At 53.3% G+C, this 14,257-nt stretch overlaps 1 protein-coding gene across 1 annotated transcript; it reads right to left on the minus strand.

The window, feature by feature from the left end:
* Positions 1–624: 624 nt before the first annotated feature.
* Positions 625–14,109, minus strand: TULP1 (TUB like protein 1; the record flags this gene model as incomplete). The annotated part of the gene is made up of 12 exons (XM_028484297.1): positions 625–1,348; positions 3,280–3,451; positions 5,687–5,785; positions 5,863–5,974; positions 7,001–7,113; positions 7,307–7,477; positions 10,591–10,706; positions 11,451–11,570; positions 11,647–11,748; positions 12,468–12,602; positions 13,501–13,659; positions 13,974–14,109. Coding segments are annotated over 12 exons (1,569 nt in total), but the record flags the coding sequence as incomplete, so codon positions are not given.
* Between the last annotated feature and the right edge of the window lie 148 nt (positions 14,110–14,257).

Here is a 14,257-nt window from a genome sequence, read left to right on the forward strand (position 1 = left end):
CGCAGGGGGGCGGGCACCGGCCTGGAGGGGCGGGGCCGCGCGGGGCCGCCCCCGACCGCGCTTGGGCTGCCCACCCTGACGCTTTGGGACACCAGGCGGACCCCGGCCTCTCCGCGCCCGGGCGCCCCGTTCCTCGCCCGCCGGAGCGGCGCTCTCAACCTCCCTTGCCCTACCCTACCTCCCCAGTCCCCTGCCGGAATTTGGGGCTCCGGCCTGGGAGGAGCCGAGGGCGGAGCTCCCACCTCGGGGGCAGGACTCCCGTCGGTGCAGGGGCCCGGGTGCCGCGTCACTAGGAGCCCGGCGGAGCGGGGCGCACGGTCTTCGGGTCTCCCTACCCCCTACCCGAGTCCCGAGCGGCCGAGGCGGAGCGCCCTCTCCCGACCGAGGGCCCGCCCCCTTACTCCTCGGGCCCCAGACCCGGCCCCGCCCTGGAGGCTGCGCCCGCCCTGCCCGAACCCGGTTTGTCTGGTTCTCCCCGAGAGGCTTGTTTCTCGAATTTCTCCCTTTCCCCCTCTTCCCGGACCTCCGGGGCCCTCCCTCTCGGCCCGGCTCCCCGGGGCCCCCGCGGGGGGCGTCTCGACATCGCGAGCCAGCCGAGTTTCGGTAGGACCCACGATGGGCGCGTGGGAGGGGACGCGGGAGCGCCCGGGGCCTGAGCGGGGTGGGGGGTGGGGAAGGGAGGCCTCCAGCCCGCCCTCCGGACCTCTCCCGCGCTCCGGACCCCTCCCGCCGCCTCTTTCTCCGCACGCGCTGAAGAACCACTGCTCCTCTTGGCCTAGGACGCAGCTTTATTGGGGATGTGGGTACCCGGTTTTCGTTCCCCATCACCTACCCCCTCCTCGGAGCCCGCCCCCCTCCTTGGATCCCTAGTACGGTCCCAGAGGGGGTTAAAACAACACTGACTACTGCTCCTGGACAGGAAGTGACTGGGGCGCCGGGCGGGGGTGGTGTTGGTGAAGCGGCGCAGGCTAGCTCCGCGACCAGATGTGCAGCTCCAACTCCAGATGTTCTTCATCTCCGTCCGACCCGCCGTGTGAGCTCCTCCCCTGCCTCGGCCTGTGCCAGGCTGGGCAGTGGATGGAGGTCACTTGGAGACAGCGGGGTCAGCCCCCGACAAGGGAGGAGTCGTCAATGGGGACTCTGGTGAGGGGACCGTTCAAGCCTCCAAACTGAATCCTTTCCCCAACCCTGGCGGGCGCTGAGGACTACTAGGGTCACTCGCAGGCCAGCTTCCCGTCGAAACTGGAGAGGGCAATGGCGAAGGCCTGCAGGGCGCACAGCGGGTACCGGTAGTCTAGGGTGAAGGCGTCCTCGGCCACGCGGCCAAACTGCAGCACGATGTAGTCGGCTATGGACACAGACGGGGTGGGGGGATGGGGGCCGGCCCGAGACCTCTTGGGTTCTCCCTCCTGGTAGACAGTGCCCTCAACATTGAGGGAAGTCCCCCACTCTTGCACTGGGGCCCCAGTCCTTCACCCCACCGTCCATCCACCCTCTTATCTCGCCCAGCAAGCCCCACCTGCCTGCAGCTTTACCAGCCACTGTAAGCCCCTGAGGGCGGCGAACCTGCCTTACCTTCTGCTGCCCAGGGCTATGCATATGACCAGCCCGCACTTAGAGAAACCGGTCAAACTTCCTTAAGCCTGGAATCCTTCCTTTCCAACGCCTCTGTTGTCTTTGCCCCATTCCTTCTTCTTCCCACCCCCAGACCCCAAGTCCTATCTTAGACCACCAGCCTCATGGTTCCCTTCCTTATCCACTGGCCCCCTCAGCCCCCATCCCATATCTGGCCCAGGTTTCCAGCCTCAATCCCAACACCTCCCCCAGCATCCATAGGGACAGGATGTTGCTAAAAATACCCCCAACCTCGGCCGACCAGGCTCCACCAGAAATGTGATCTGGAGAGCGGTTTTTCAAGGCCTCAGGACAGGTGACACAGGGGGCACATCCCTAGGATGGAGTGGGGGTGGGGAACTCACTCAATGTTAACCAATCCTGGGAACCTGGAAAGTCCCTGGGAGATAACTTTCCATATCCAAACCCCTTCACCCTAGTGGGGACCTCTCCCCAAGGCTTGTAACAGGGGACATTTTTACTTAATTGTGTTCAAGGTACATTTTGTTTCCCTAACTCTTCGAGGGCAGGCCTTTGACCTCACTGGAGAGAGAACGATAGAAATGCTTGATTTATATTTCCTACTCCTAAAAGGCAACCATCCTCATGGGGTTGGGCACTGGAGCCAGACTACCTGGGTTCTAATCTCACCTCTGCCTCTCACAAGCTATATGTATAAGTTACTTAACTTCTCTGTGCCTCGGTTTGCTCCTCTGCCAAATAGCGACAATAATAATACCTTCCTCACAGGGCTGTTGAAAAGATTTAATTTTTTTTTTTCGGCGGCGCAGCTTGCGGAGATCTTAGTTCCCCGACCAGGGATTGAACCCGTGCCCTTGGCAGTGAAAGCACAAAATCCTAACCACTGGACCGCCAGGGAATTCCTGAAAAGATTTAATAATTCAGTATCTGTGAAGTCCTGAGAACAGTGCCTGGTCCATAGAAAGCACTGTGTAAGTGTTTATGAAATAAATTTTGAGGGCCAGGGTAACTGCCCGGAGTTTCTGAGAGACTTTGGATAATGGGCTGCCCTCTCTGAGCCTCAGCATCCTTCTTGGCCACGTGGGGGTTGGTCTATCAGTCTTTTTTATTTTTAAATTTTTATTTTTTATTATTATTGTTTGGACGCGTCACGTGGCTTGCAGTATCAGCTTGCGGGGTCTTAATTCCCTGACCAGGGATTGAACCCAGGGCCACGGCAGTGAAAGTGCTGAGTCCCAACCACTGGACCACCAGGGAACTCCCTATCAGTGTTTTTTAAGCTCCAGCAGCATAACTGTCCCTTCAATACAGTCTTACCCAGAATACCCCAATATCTACCCCAGGCTCTAGTCAGTGCTGGAAAGACGGCCTGGAACAGTGAGCCCCAAGACACCTGCCTGGAATATATGAGGCTCCTGGGAGCACAGTGTCAGTGCCCCCGCAGGAGAGAGTGACCTTCCTGAATGTTCTGGCTCCAGAGATAAAGGACAGCTCCACTCCAGTATGTGTGTGTGTGTGTGTGTGTGTGTGTGTGTGTGTGTGTGTGTGTGTGTGTGTGTGTGTGTGTTTGTTATATATAGAGAGAGGGAGAGAGAGAGATGGGGGGTGGGGGAAAGACTTGAGTAAGGGTTGAGGTCATGGAGGTGGTGGGGAACAGCCTGACTTGAGTCCTCAGATACTCACGGTCATCGGCGTGGACAATCTGGAAGTTCTTGACCGAGGCCTGGGTGACTCGGCCTTGGAAGTTGAGGGTGTAGGAGCCACTGTCATCATTCCAGACAGGGGGCTTGTTGTGTAGCTCGATGAGGCTCTCCAGTGTCTTGTTCTGCCAGCGCACCAGCAGCCCGTCGCTGGCCTGGGGTGCCACGGGTGGGGCAGTATTAGGGAGAGGACAGTTAGGGGTGGCTGAGATATCTCAGGACTGGTGGTGGAGGGGTGGCTGGGGACGTGTGCATGCCCTTGTGTGTGTGCAGCCTGGGTGTCAACGTCCATGCAGGGTATCCTTGAGCGCATGTGCGGTCTCTGTGGCGTCCTTACGGGCAGGGTGTGTATCTGTGAGAATGGGCTTTGCTGTGGGATGCCATTGTGGAGGGTTGGAAAGTGGAAAGTAGCACCTGGCACACAGTAGGTGCTCGATGCCATTGGTGCCCAAGGGGGTCTTAGGAACGGCCATATATGCTGGCACCTATTACAAGGATGAACCAGCTATTCTAGGACTTACAAGGAGCTCACAGTTGAGCTTGGAGAGATGTATAGGTAAAGAGTAGTTAAAATAAAATGTCCTGGAAGAGTTTCTGGAAGGAAGGAGCAGTGTCTGTATGATGGTGCTCTTGAGATATTTCTTTCCTTAGTTTCTTTGTCACCTGTTCATGTTCATGACTTAGAATGAGTCCACTCAAGATTATGTCCTCCAAGAAGCCTTCCTGACCCCATGTCTGATTTAGATGTCAGCTCTGAGCTTCCATAACACCTTGCTCTTACCATTTCTCCCACTGCACTGTTACGGACAGAATTAGATACCCTAACAGCATGCACAGTATTTTACTAATGGCTCTGTGCCTCAGTTTCCCTCACAACAGGGTTTTGTGAAGATTAAATGATTAATAGTGCATGAAGTGTCATTTAGATCAGTTCCTGGCACAGAGTAAATGCTCAATAAATATCAGATATTGTTTTGATGGTAACTCTTGTGTTGATTTTGGATCTTCAGTGCCTGGCTTTAATAAATGTTTGTGGAATGAATGAACTGTAAGATGATGAAGAAATACCCAAAGCAGCACTGGGTAGTTCTTACCAAGCCCAAACACACGTGGGAGGCACTGCCTCTGGAGGATTTATGTGTTTATTCCAGGACGGAAGGAGCAACTGTGGAACCCACAGGCTCTTAAAGACCGGAGCCTCCCAGGGCTCATGCCCCATGGGTTGGCCAGGCCTCTCATTACAGTGTGACTTTCCAGCAGGGAGGGATGTGTGATCAGCTGATGGGAGTATTCTTTTTCATTGCAAATGAGTAAAGTGACATCACTGTGAGTGTCTACATGCCAGTCATCGGTCTCTGAAATCCTGGGCTCACCCAACTTGCAGTGCTAAGGAGCAGAGCGTGGGACTGACACACTGAAGGAGGCCACCTCTCTCCAGGCCATCTCTCCATCTTACCCTACCCCTCACACACACACACACACACACACACACACACACACACACACCAAACAACCTTTGCTTTTTAAATTATGTCAATCATATCACTCCTTTCCTCAAAACCCAGCTATAGCTTCCTATTTCTCTGAGTAAAAACCAGTTACACAGACTCATCTGCCCCTCATTGTCACCTCTCTGACCTGCTCCTCCAACCCACCAGGCACTCCTGCCTCAGGGCCTTTGCACTGTCTCTTCCCCCTGCCTGAATGTTCTTTTCCCAGATATTTGCAGGCTTGCTCCTTACCTCCTTCAAATTTCATCTTCTCAGTGAGGCTCACTCTGACCACTGTATTTAAATTGAAACCTACACACACAGAGACACACACACACACACACACACACACATACCCCCCTCATCTCCTTTCCCTTGTTCGACTTTTTCTTTTTTCCCCACAGTACTTATCACCTTCTAACATACTACACAATTTACTTATTTATCACAATTATTGTCTACTGTCTGCCTCCCTCCACTAGAATGCCAGCTTCATGAGTGCTGATCTTTGTTTTGTCCACTGATGTCTCCAGTTGCCTAGACTAATACTTGGCACTCAATGTATGTGTGTTGAATGAATATATGAATGAATGATTTGATGTAAACTGAAAAAAACAAAGCAAAACAAAACAATCCCTATTGTGCTTGTTTCGGTGAATTCAGTGAAAAACCCCTGAATTGAATTCATTCCACAAGTTGCCAGAATGAATTTGTGACAGGGTGATGGGGTGACAGGGTGATTTGTGACAGGGTGATGGGTGTGCTCAGGGGTTTGGGTACTGGGCAGGCTGAGCATCTCCCTCCCACCCCCTGCCCCCCAGCTTCCCAGGAGTGGGTTACAAGCAGGTCAGTACGGAGCAGGGCGCTCTGGGAAGGGCTTCAGGGAGGTGCGGGGCTCACATTGCGGGGCCGAATGGGGACCCTCTCCTTGTCCGAATTCATGCCAGGAATGATGACCGTCATGCGCCGGGGACCTCGGAATCCCAGCACGTTGGTTTCCTGGGAGGGAGATGCGCGTTAGCCCGGCCCCGGCGAGAGGAGGGGCCTGCCTGCCGCGGGGGACAGGTGGGACTCACATAGATCACAGCCGCCAGCTCCTGCCGAAGGCTCCCCACATCCGTGCTGCCTCCGCGGTGCGGGTTCTGCCCATTGTCAAAGACGGTAAAGCGGTTCCCCAGGAGGTTGGACCTGCAAGCAGGGTGGAGCTTGGGGCGGGACTGAGGAGGGTCCACACCCCTCCTCCCAGACCCTTCCTCACAGCCAAGCTTTGAGAGCTTCCTACCTCAAGCATGGGTGTGTATTAGGACCGGAGCAATTCAGGTCCCCTGCCCCTGGCTTCCCCCATGAAGTCTTTTTAAAAGCTGGATCTAGAAGGAGACTGGGCAGCTTTCAAATCTCAGCTCCATCTCTTACTAGCTGTATGACCCCAGGCAAGTTACTTAAACTCTTAGTCTCAACTTCCCCATCTGTAAAATGGGCATGATAACAGTATTTACCCCATTTGGTTGATAAGAGGATTGAATGGATTAATATTTGGAAGTTACTTAGAAATACACCTAACACATAGGTAGGCCTTACATAAGTGTTTGTTAAATAAATAAATTAAAGAAATAAGGCCTGACTCAGGGGTTCACTTTCCCTTCACCTCTCATATTTGTGGTGAGGATTGAATGAGCTATATGGAGAGACATAGCACAGCATACGTGCTGAATATTTATTCGTTCGTTCAGTTGGTAAATATTTATTGAATAGCTACTATGTGCCATGTGCTAGGAATTCAACCATGAACAAGACAGGCATAATCCCTGTCCCATGGACCTTATGTCCTACTCCAAGTGAGGTCTCTGGACCAGCAGTGTGGGCATCACCTGGGTGCTTCTTAGAAATACAGAACCTCACTCCTTTCCCAGACCCACTGAACCTTTTTTGGGGGGCCGGGGGGGCAGGGGGCTCACCCTGCAGCTTGCAGGATCTCAGTTCCACAGACCAGGGATTAAACCTGGGCCATGGCAGTGAAAGCCCAGAATCCTAACTACTAAGCCACCAGGGAACTCTCCCCACTGAACCATTTTAACAAGACCCCCAAGTGATCTATGCCTGTCAAAGTGTGAGAAGCCCTGGGCCAGGGGACAATTCCAGAGTGTCCGATGTGGTGGGCACTCTGCCAGGCACAAGGGGACAGAGGTGACTGGCCACTGAGCTTCCCAGCCCCACCTCAGCTTCCCGATGAAATTCTCCCCTCCTCGGGACAGATTGGTGGGGTCGCTGGAGATGAGGTAATTGGCTGTCTTGCTCCGTTTCCGTTTCCTGCCAGCCAGGAGGAACACCTAGGGAGAGGGGTCGCAGAGATGCGCTGGAGGAAAGAGGTACCCTGGAGGAAGGAGGTGCACCCGGGGAAAGAGAAGGCCCATTTGCCCCGCAGCCCTCCCCCCACCCCACTTTGGCTCTAGACTTTCCCTCAGTCTGGGTCCTGGCCCCTCCACTCTCTGTCCCACTGGCTGCCACCTCTCTCCGACCCACCTTCTTCTCTGTGTCCAGGTGCAGGAAGTAGGAGGGATACAGGCCCCGGTCCATGCCCTTCTTGTCCCGGGTCAGCCGGCAGCGCACTGTCTGGCCCTGGGGGGCAGGCTGAAGCACGAACTCCTGGGGTTCGTCCACTTCTACGGGTGGGGATGGGGCCCTCTCCTCCTTCTGGGTGGGGGCAGAGGGTGCATCAGCCCTAGAGCACTAGCTCCCCGGCCCTCAGCAGGTCCCCAGCGCCGGGATGCAGGCAGGGCAGGCAGGACAACTCACCGTTTTCTGTTTGGGGAGAGAACAGAGGCTGTTAGAGTGCAGCCGGCCTCTCCCCCTCCCCCAGCAGCTCACCAGGCCATGTTAGGAGGCTCTGGGGAGCTTTGTGCTTTATTACTATTTTGTTTAGCTTGTGGTTAAGAGCCCAGGCTCTGGAGCCACACAGCCTGGGTTCAAATCCTGGTTCCACCACTAACTGTCTGTCATGGTTGTTAAGTTTTAACCACACTGTGACTCAGTTTTTTCATCTGAGAAGTATGTAGGGTTGGGGTGGATACCTGGGACAGACCTTAGTTTATATATTTAACAGACACTCATAGAAAGTCTACCAATGTGCCAGGAATTATTCTAAGCACTTTCCAAATATTAACTCACTCCTCTTATCAGTAGCTACTGAGGTAGTTGTTCCATTATACAGGTGAAGAAGCTGAGGCTCAGAGAGCTTAAATAACTTGTCCAAGTTCACATAGTAAGAGGTGAAGCTGGGTGAATGCTGTTAAACCCAGAGCCTTTAGAAAGACCTTCCATCATATGGATGCTCTCAGGGGGTGAACTGAGGTGAGGGTGAAGGTGCGGATTGCTGTGTTCTAAGCACATGGTGTTATAGAAGTGTCAGCTACCACTATAATTATAGCAGACAGTAAATACTCAATGAATGTAGCAGCCAACCTCCAACATGGCCCCCGATGCTCCCTGCCTCCTGGTATTTACACCTGTGTGTAGACCCTTCCCACACTGTATCAGGGTTGGTTTTTGTGACCAATAGGATATGGCAGAAGTGATGGGTGGTCACTTCTAAGGCTAGGTCATGAAAGATATTACAGCTTCTGCCTTGCTGTATCTCTTGGGCCACTCTTGGGCTCTGGGGCAAGTTGGCTGCCATGTCTTAAGCACACTCAAGCAGCCTCTGGAGAGACCTCCAGCCAACAGTCATGACAGTGAACCATTTTAGAAGTGGATCCTCCATTTCCAGTCAAGCTTTCAGAATGACCACAGCCCCAGTTGACATCTCGACTGCAACCTCACAGGAGACCCTGAGTCAAAACTACCCCTGCTAAGCCACTCCTAGATTTCTGACTCACAGAAATTAGGAAAATAAATTGTCGTTTTAAGTTTTGGGGTGGTTGTTATATAGCAATACATAGTCAATACAATGAATGAATAAATAAGTTCATTTTGCTTTTTGAAAAACTTTTAATAACTATGTGGTTGCATTAGGCCCTAGGGTGGCCTAGTGCCACCCTACCATTTAGATTTCTGACTGACAGACAGAAATTAGGAAAATAAATTTTTTAAGTTTTGGGGTGGTTGTTATATAGCAATACATAGTCAATACAATGAATGAATAAATAAGTTCATTTTGCTTTTTGAAAAACTTTTAATAACTATGTGGTTGCATTAGGCCCTAGGGTGGCCTAGTGCCACCCTACCATTGCCCCTTCTGTTCTTACAAACCTAGTGCCCTTTGCTGTCATGTTCTGTCCCTCACAAGAGGGGGAACCAAGACTCTAACCCCAAGTTTCCCAGCTGGGGAGACAAGGGACTGCCACTGGGTGTGTGCATTTCAGGTGTAAATGCTGTTTGGGAGTCACTAAGAAGCCCTGATGTGCTGAGGTTGCCCATTTTTGCTGAGGGCAGGTTTGCATTGTGTGTGAAGTGAGGCTGGTGTTAGGGAGTGGGCCCTTAGCCTCCAGGTAAGTGGCATCTCTTCTCTGCTCTAGGCTACTCTAGAAGAAACTTGGGAAATCCAAGACTATGTTTGGAACGTGGTGTGGGGAAAGCCAGACTCATTCAAACATTTTTACAGAGGTGAATTTCAAGGGCCTACTATATTAAAGGCTGTACTGCAGTTATATTCTTTCTGGAAGACAATAAACTGGCCTTTCAGTTATATATCAGTTTCTGGTGATCTTGGCTAATGTGAATCAGTCCCCCAAGACCTGACCACTCCTGTACAAAGGAATAAACCCACAAACTAAGATACCCCCAGGCCCTGCCCTAAGGATGATCTCTCCACTCATGGAAACCTGTTTCTCGAAGACTTTCATCACTTTCTCTTTCCAGTTCGACCTCTCTCTCCCGCTGTGCATGTTGGTACCTGAGTCCTGTTTGTGAGTGGGGGCTGTATTGGAAATATTTAACAATGTGTTCTGCCCATGGAGACTGCACCGTCCGAGTGGACACTGGTAGGACTGGAAGAGGTCCTGGAGGCCTCTGATGGCCAGTGTTAACCCTTTGGTTGCTGGATAGTTTGGATGCTGGAAGGTTGGGAGGGCCTGGGTGGGAGAGCAGAAAGCACTCTGAACAGTATCTCAGAGCAGCAGAGTGGAACTATTTTAATAACTCAAGTACGAGGTGGATGGGTGGGGAGGTGGGAAGAATTGGGAGATTGGGATTGACATATATACACTAATAGGTATAAAATAGATAACTAATGAAAACCTGCTGTATAGCACAGGGAACTCTACATAATGCTCTGTGGTGACCTAAATGGGAAGGAAATCCAAAAACGAAGGGATATGTTATGCACATAGCTGATTCACTTTGCTGTATAGCAGAAACTAACACAACATTGTAAAGCAACTATACCCCAATTAAAAAAATAATAATAGCTCAACTACAGCTGGCTGTCCGTCAGTCAGTGTGCCCAGGGATGTGCATGCATGTGTCTGTCTGCCTGTGCTCTACCTCCCTGGTACAGAAAATGTGTGGCTCTCATGTGGGGGCCACATCTCCGGCTCTGTCTGATAGTTAGGCTGCAGGGGAGGAGGGCTCAGAGTGGGTGACATAAGGCCCCCGGGTGGCCAGTCCCAGCCTGGTGACCCCACAACTGCCTCTTCTGTTCTCACAAACCTGGTTCCCTTTGTCCTCATATCCTGTCACCAGAGAGGCAGCTAAGATTCTAACCCCAAGTGACTCCATGGTCCCAGCCCACGAGGTCCCACACTCAGGTCCCCCAAGCCCAGGCCCCTGCCACTGCTCCCTGGAGGGACCTCACCCTCTCCCGTCTGGGCTCCAACCTTTTTGCCTTTTCCTTTTGCTTTGCCCTTCTCATTGCTGTTCTTGGTCACCACAGCTGCCACCTCTTCCTCCTCCTCCTCCGTCTCCTCTTCTGAGCCTTTGGGAGTGCCTGAGCATTGTAGGGGAGCAAGTCTGTTAACCCCTTACCCTGGCAGAACCCATCATGTTTTGCAAGGTACGTCCAACACCCACGCCTCACTTGGACCCCTCCCACAACCACAAGAGAGCAACCCCCTTTCACTATTATCAGAAAGTAACAGGGCTTCCCTGGTGGCGCAGTGGTTAAGAATCCGCCTGCCAATGCAGGGGACACGAGTTCGAGCCCTGGTCTGGGAAGATCCCACATGCCGCGGAGCAGCTAAGCCCGTGCACTACAACTACTGAAGCCCGCGCGCCTAGAGCCCGTGCTCCGCAACAAGAGAAGCCACAGCAATGAGAAGCCCGTGCACCGCAACGAAGAGCAGCCCCCGCTCGCCGCAGCTAGAGAAAGCCCGAGCATAGCAACGAAGACCCAATGCAGCCAAAAATAATAAATAAATAAAATAACTAAATTTAAAAAAGAAGAGAAAAGAAAGTAATAGCCTCAGAGAAGCTAAGACACTGCCTGAGGCCACACAGCTATTAAAGTGGGGGTCAAGATGCCCCCAGTCTTCTGACTTTATTATTATTTTTAATTGGAGTATAGTTGCTTTACACTGCTGTGTCAGTTTCTGCTATACAGCAAAGCGAATAATCCATACATATACCAAGTCTTTGACTTTAGAACCCCTACTCCTCACCCTATGCTGCATCCCTCCTTCCACACCCACGACTGCCTCTGGATGTCCTGACACCAGAGGCCACTGCCACCCACCTTTCTTCTTCAGAGCTTTTTCCCCAGGGTCATCTCCCCCAACCAGAAACATGGCTGCTGGTGTCTTCTTCCTCACTCTGGTCGGGCTCACTGAGCTGTCCTTGTCGGCCTCCCCGGACCCTGTGTGTGTGGATGTGAAGAGGTCACACCCCCCGCCTCACCCAGAGTCCCTTGTTCCTCCGCAGACCAGGCTCACCTTTCTTCTTCATCTTTCTCATCTTGGTCCCTTCCCCTGCTGATGCTGCCTTCTTCTTAATCCGCAGAGGTTTCAGTGGGGGGACAGGGCTTCCCAGGTCCTCTGGAAATGGAGGGTGGGAGTTAGACAAAGAAGAGCCACCTTCCAATCCACTCATTGTTCCTTCAGTCCCCAGGGAGGCCCAGAGCATCTTCTGCTTGTCTTGTTTTTAACCCTGAGTCCAGAAAGGACTGGATGAACACTAGGAGTTTAATAAGTAGTTAATGAATGAATGAATGGATGAATGCCAGGCCTCCTAAATGAGCCTCTGAATTCCAGCTCCCACCCCATCTCCTCCAGAAAACCTCCTGTGGTCAGTGCTACAGACAGTCCTCCCCGCCCCTCCGAGAGGCCCAAGGTCCTAGCTACATGTCCACATGTAGACCAGACCCCAGTACCCATGGGGCAAGGTGCCCCAGCCAGGGAGCTATCACAGCATTTATTCACGGATTGATTTTTTACTATAATCACTGTGATACTTTTGTAAAAAATCATAAAAATAATTCATCTAGAGTTAAAAAAAATCACAAAGAAAACAAAAATCCTCTGCCCTCCCTGGCTCACAGAGCACCCTGGGCAGGGGGCTGGGGGGATGGTGGGGGGAGCACATATTGATTTAAGGACCATCGGAGGGAAGAAACCACCAAAGGGAAAAACTCTTGGGTCCAGGCACCGGGGAGCTTTTTGATGTCTCAACTCCTGCGTATCCATGAGACACCAGGCCCCTCAGGGGTAGGGCTAGTTTTGTGTGTCTTTGCCCCCTCTGGACCCTCAACACCCACCCTTCGGACCCTGGGCCTTGGCCTTCCTCTCCTTGATGTCTGCAGAAGCCTTCTCTTTGGGGGGCTTCTTGGGAGGCAGACGGATTTTCTCTTTCTTTTCCTTCTCCTCCTTGTCCTCTTCCTCCTCCTCATCCCCTGCAGGTAAAAACTGCTCATAACGGGGGCTGGGGTGGGCCCCATTATCTGGGGAGCCCAGTCTTTCCAGATTGCTGGGAGGCGGTGAAGGAGCTGGGGGTAGGAGGCTCCCCTTCTGCAACAGAAACAGGAGGAAGAAAGGAATTTCGGCACCTTCCTCAAAGAAGGGGGTGACCCCAGAGTCTTCCAAGGTCTACAAGTCAGGAGAGAGAGCTGGATTTGGGGGGATGCTGGGGGCTTGGCAATCCTGTTCTGGGAAAATGCCTTTCTCTGCAGGTCCTTCCTCTCTCTCTGGGACCCTCAGCTCCTCACACACTCTCCAGGGGTCTTTCAGTTTCCCCTTCTCTGCCCCTTCTAAAAGACACCTGCACTGCTTCTCCCACTCTGCTTCTCCCTGTCCTGGTCTGTTGCTGTTTCTAACTTCTAGCCAGACCCGTCTGAGCTACCTCCGGCCCCTAGCTGCAGGGTTTTTTTGTTTTTTAATTTTTAAAAATATTTATTTACTAAAATTTTTTTTTGGCTGTGCCGGGTCTTAGTTGCAGCACGCAGGATCTTCCTTGTGGCATGCGGGGGTCTTTAGTTGCGGCATGCATGTGGGATCTATTTCCCCGACCAGGGATGGAACCTGGGCCCCCTGCATTGGGAGGGTGGAGTCTTACCCACCGGACCACCAGGGAAGCTGCAGTTTAAGGCAAAACTCTTAACCTCAATGTGCCTCGGTTTCCCCCTGCCGACGATGGGACAAGAACACGGGAATAAAGGTTTTCCTAGCTCAAAGACGAAGCCAGGGACGTGGACGCGGTTTTTCCGAGTTGTCTGCCTCTCTCCGCTTGCTGTTCCTGTCCAGCCCCTTCCCTCCTCCTCTCCCCACGCCCCCTTCCTCCTGGCGCTCTCTCACCGTCTTCCGCGTCTGGGGCGCGGGCTACCAGGAAGGTCTCCCGGGGGTCGCGCTTCTTGGCCTCGGGGTCCCTGAGGAACTTGGCGTAGACAGTCTGCAGCTCCCGGGCCTCGGCGGGCTCCCGGGAGGGCTCCTCCCGCGGCCTCCTCCTCCGTCCCGCTGAGCCGAGATGCGCGGGTCAGGCGGGACCTCCAACGGCGCCCACTCCCCCTTCAGGCTCCTCACCCTGGGGTCTCCCTTGGGCTCTGTTTTCGCCTCGGACGACCCTCTCCCAGCTTTCATCATCCATACACTCCTCCTACCCCCCAGCTTAACCCCAAGCCCGCTCCGCCGCTTCCCCCTCCAGTTACCCCCCCCTCTTACGCCCCTGCTCCCAGGGAGGGTTCCCAGACTCAAGGACACCCTCGCCTGCGGTCCTTCCCTCCCGTGACCCTCACCCTGGGGGGCGCCCCGGGGCTCAGCCTTCCGCACGCCTCCAGGTCTCCGGGGCTTGGATCCCGTGGGGCAGGGGGTCTCTGGGGCTTCTGTCTTCTTCTTCCTCAACTTCTGTCGCTGCAGAGTGGGAGTCAAGAGAAGGGAGGGGAAGGAAAGGGGGGCTCTGAGGGCTGCCTATCACTCTCTAATCCCTTGAGCCGCCAGAAATAACCGCAGATTATCGGGAGGGGAAATACGCCCCTTCCTGGGGTGAGGAAGGATGACCCCCTCCCGTGTACCGCGGCCACCTCCAATGCCCCAAAGCCCAAGTTCCTCCCCTGGA

Source organism: Physeter macrocephalus, unplaced genomic scaffold (genome assembly GCF_002837175.3).
Source record: "Physeter macrocephalus isolate SW-GA unplaced genomic scaffold, ASM283717v5 random_155, whole genome shotgun sequence".
Lineage (NCBI taxonomy): Eukaryota > Metazoa > Chordata > Mammalia > Artiodactyla > Physeteridae > Physeter > Physeter macrocephalus.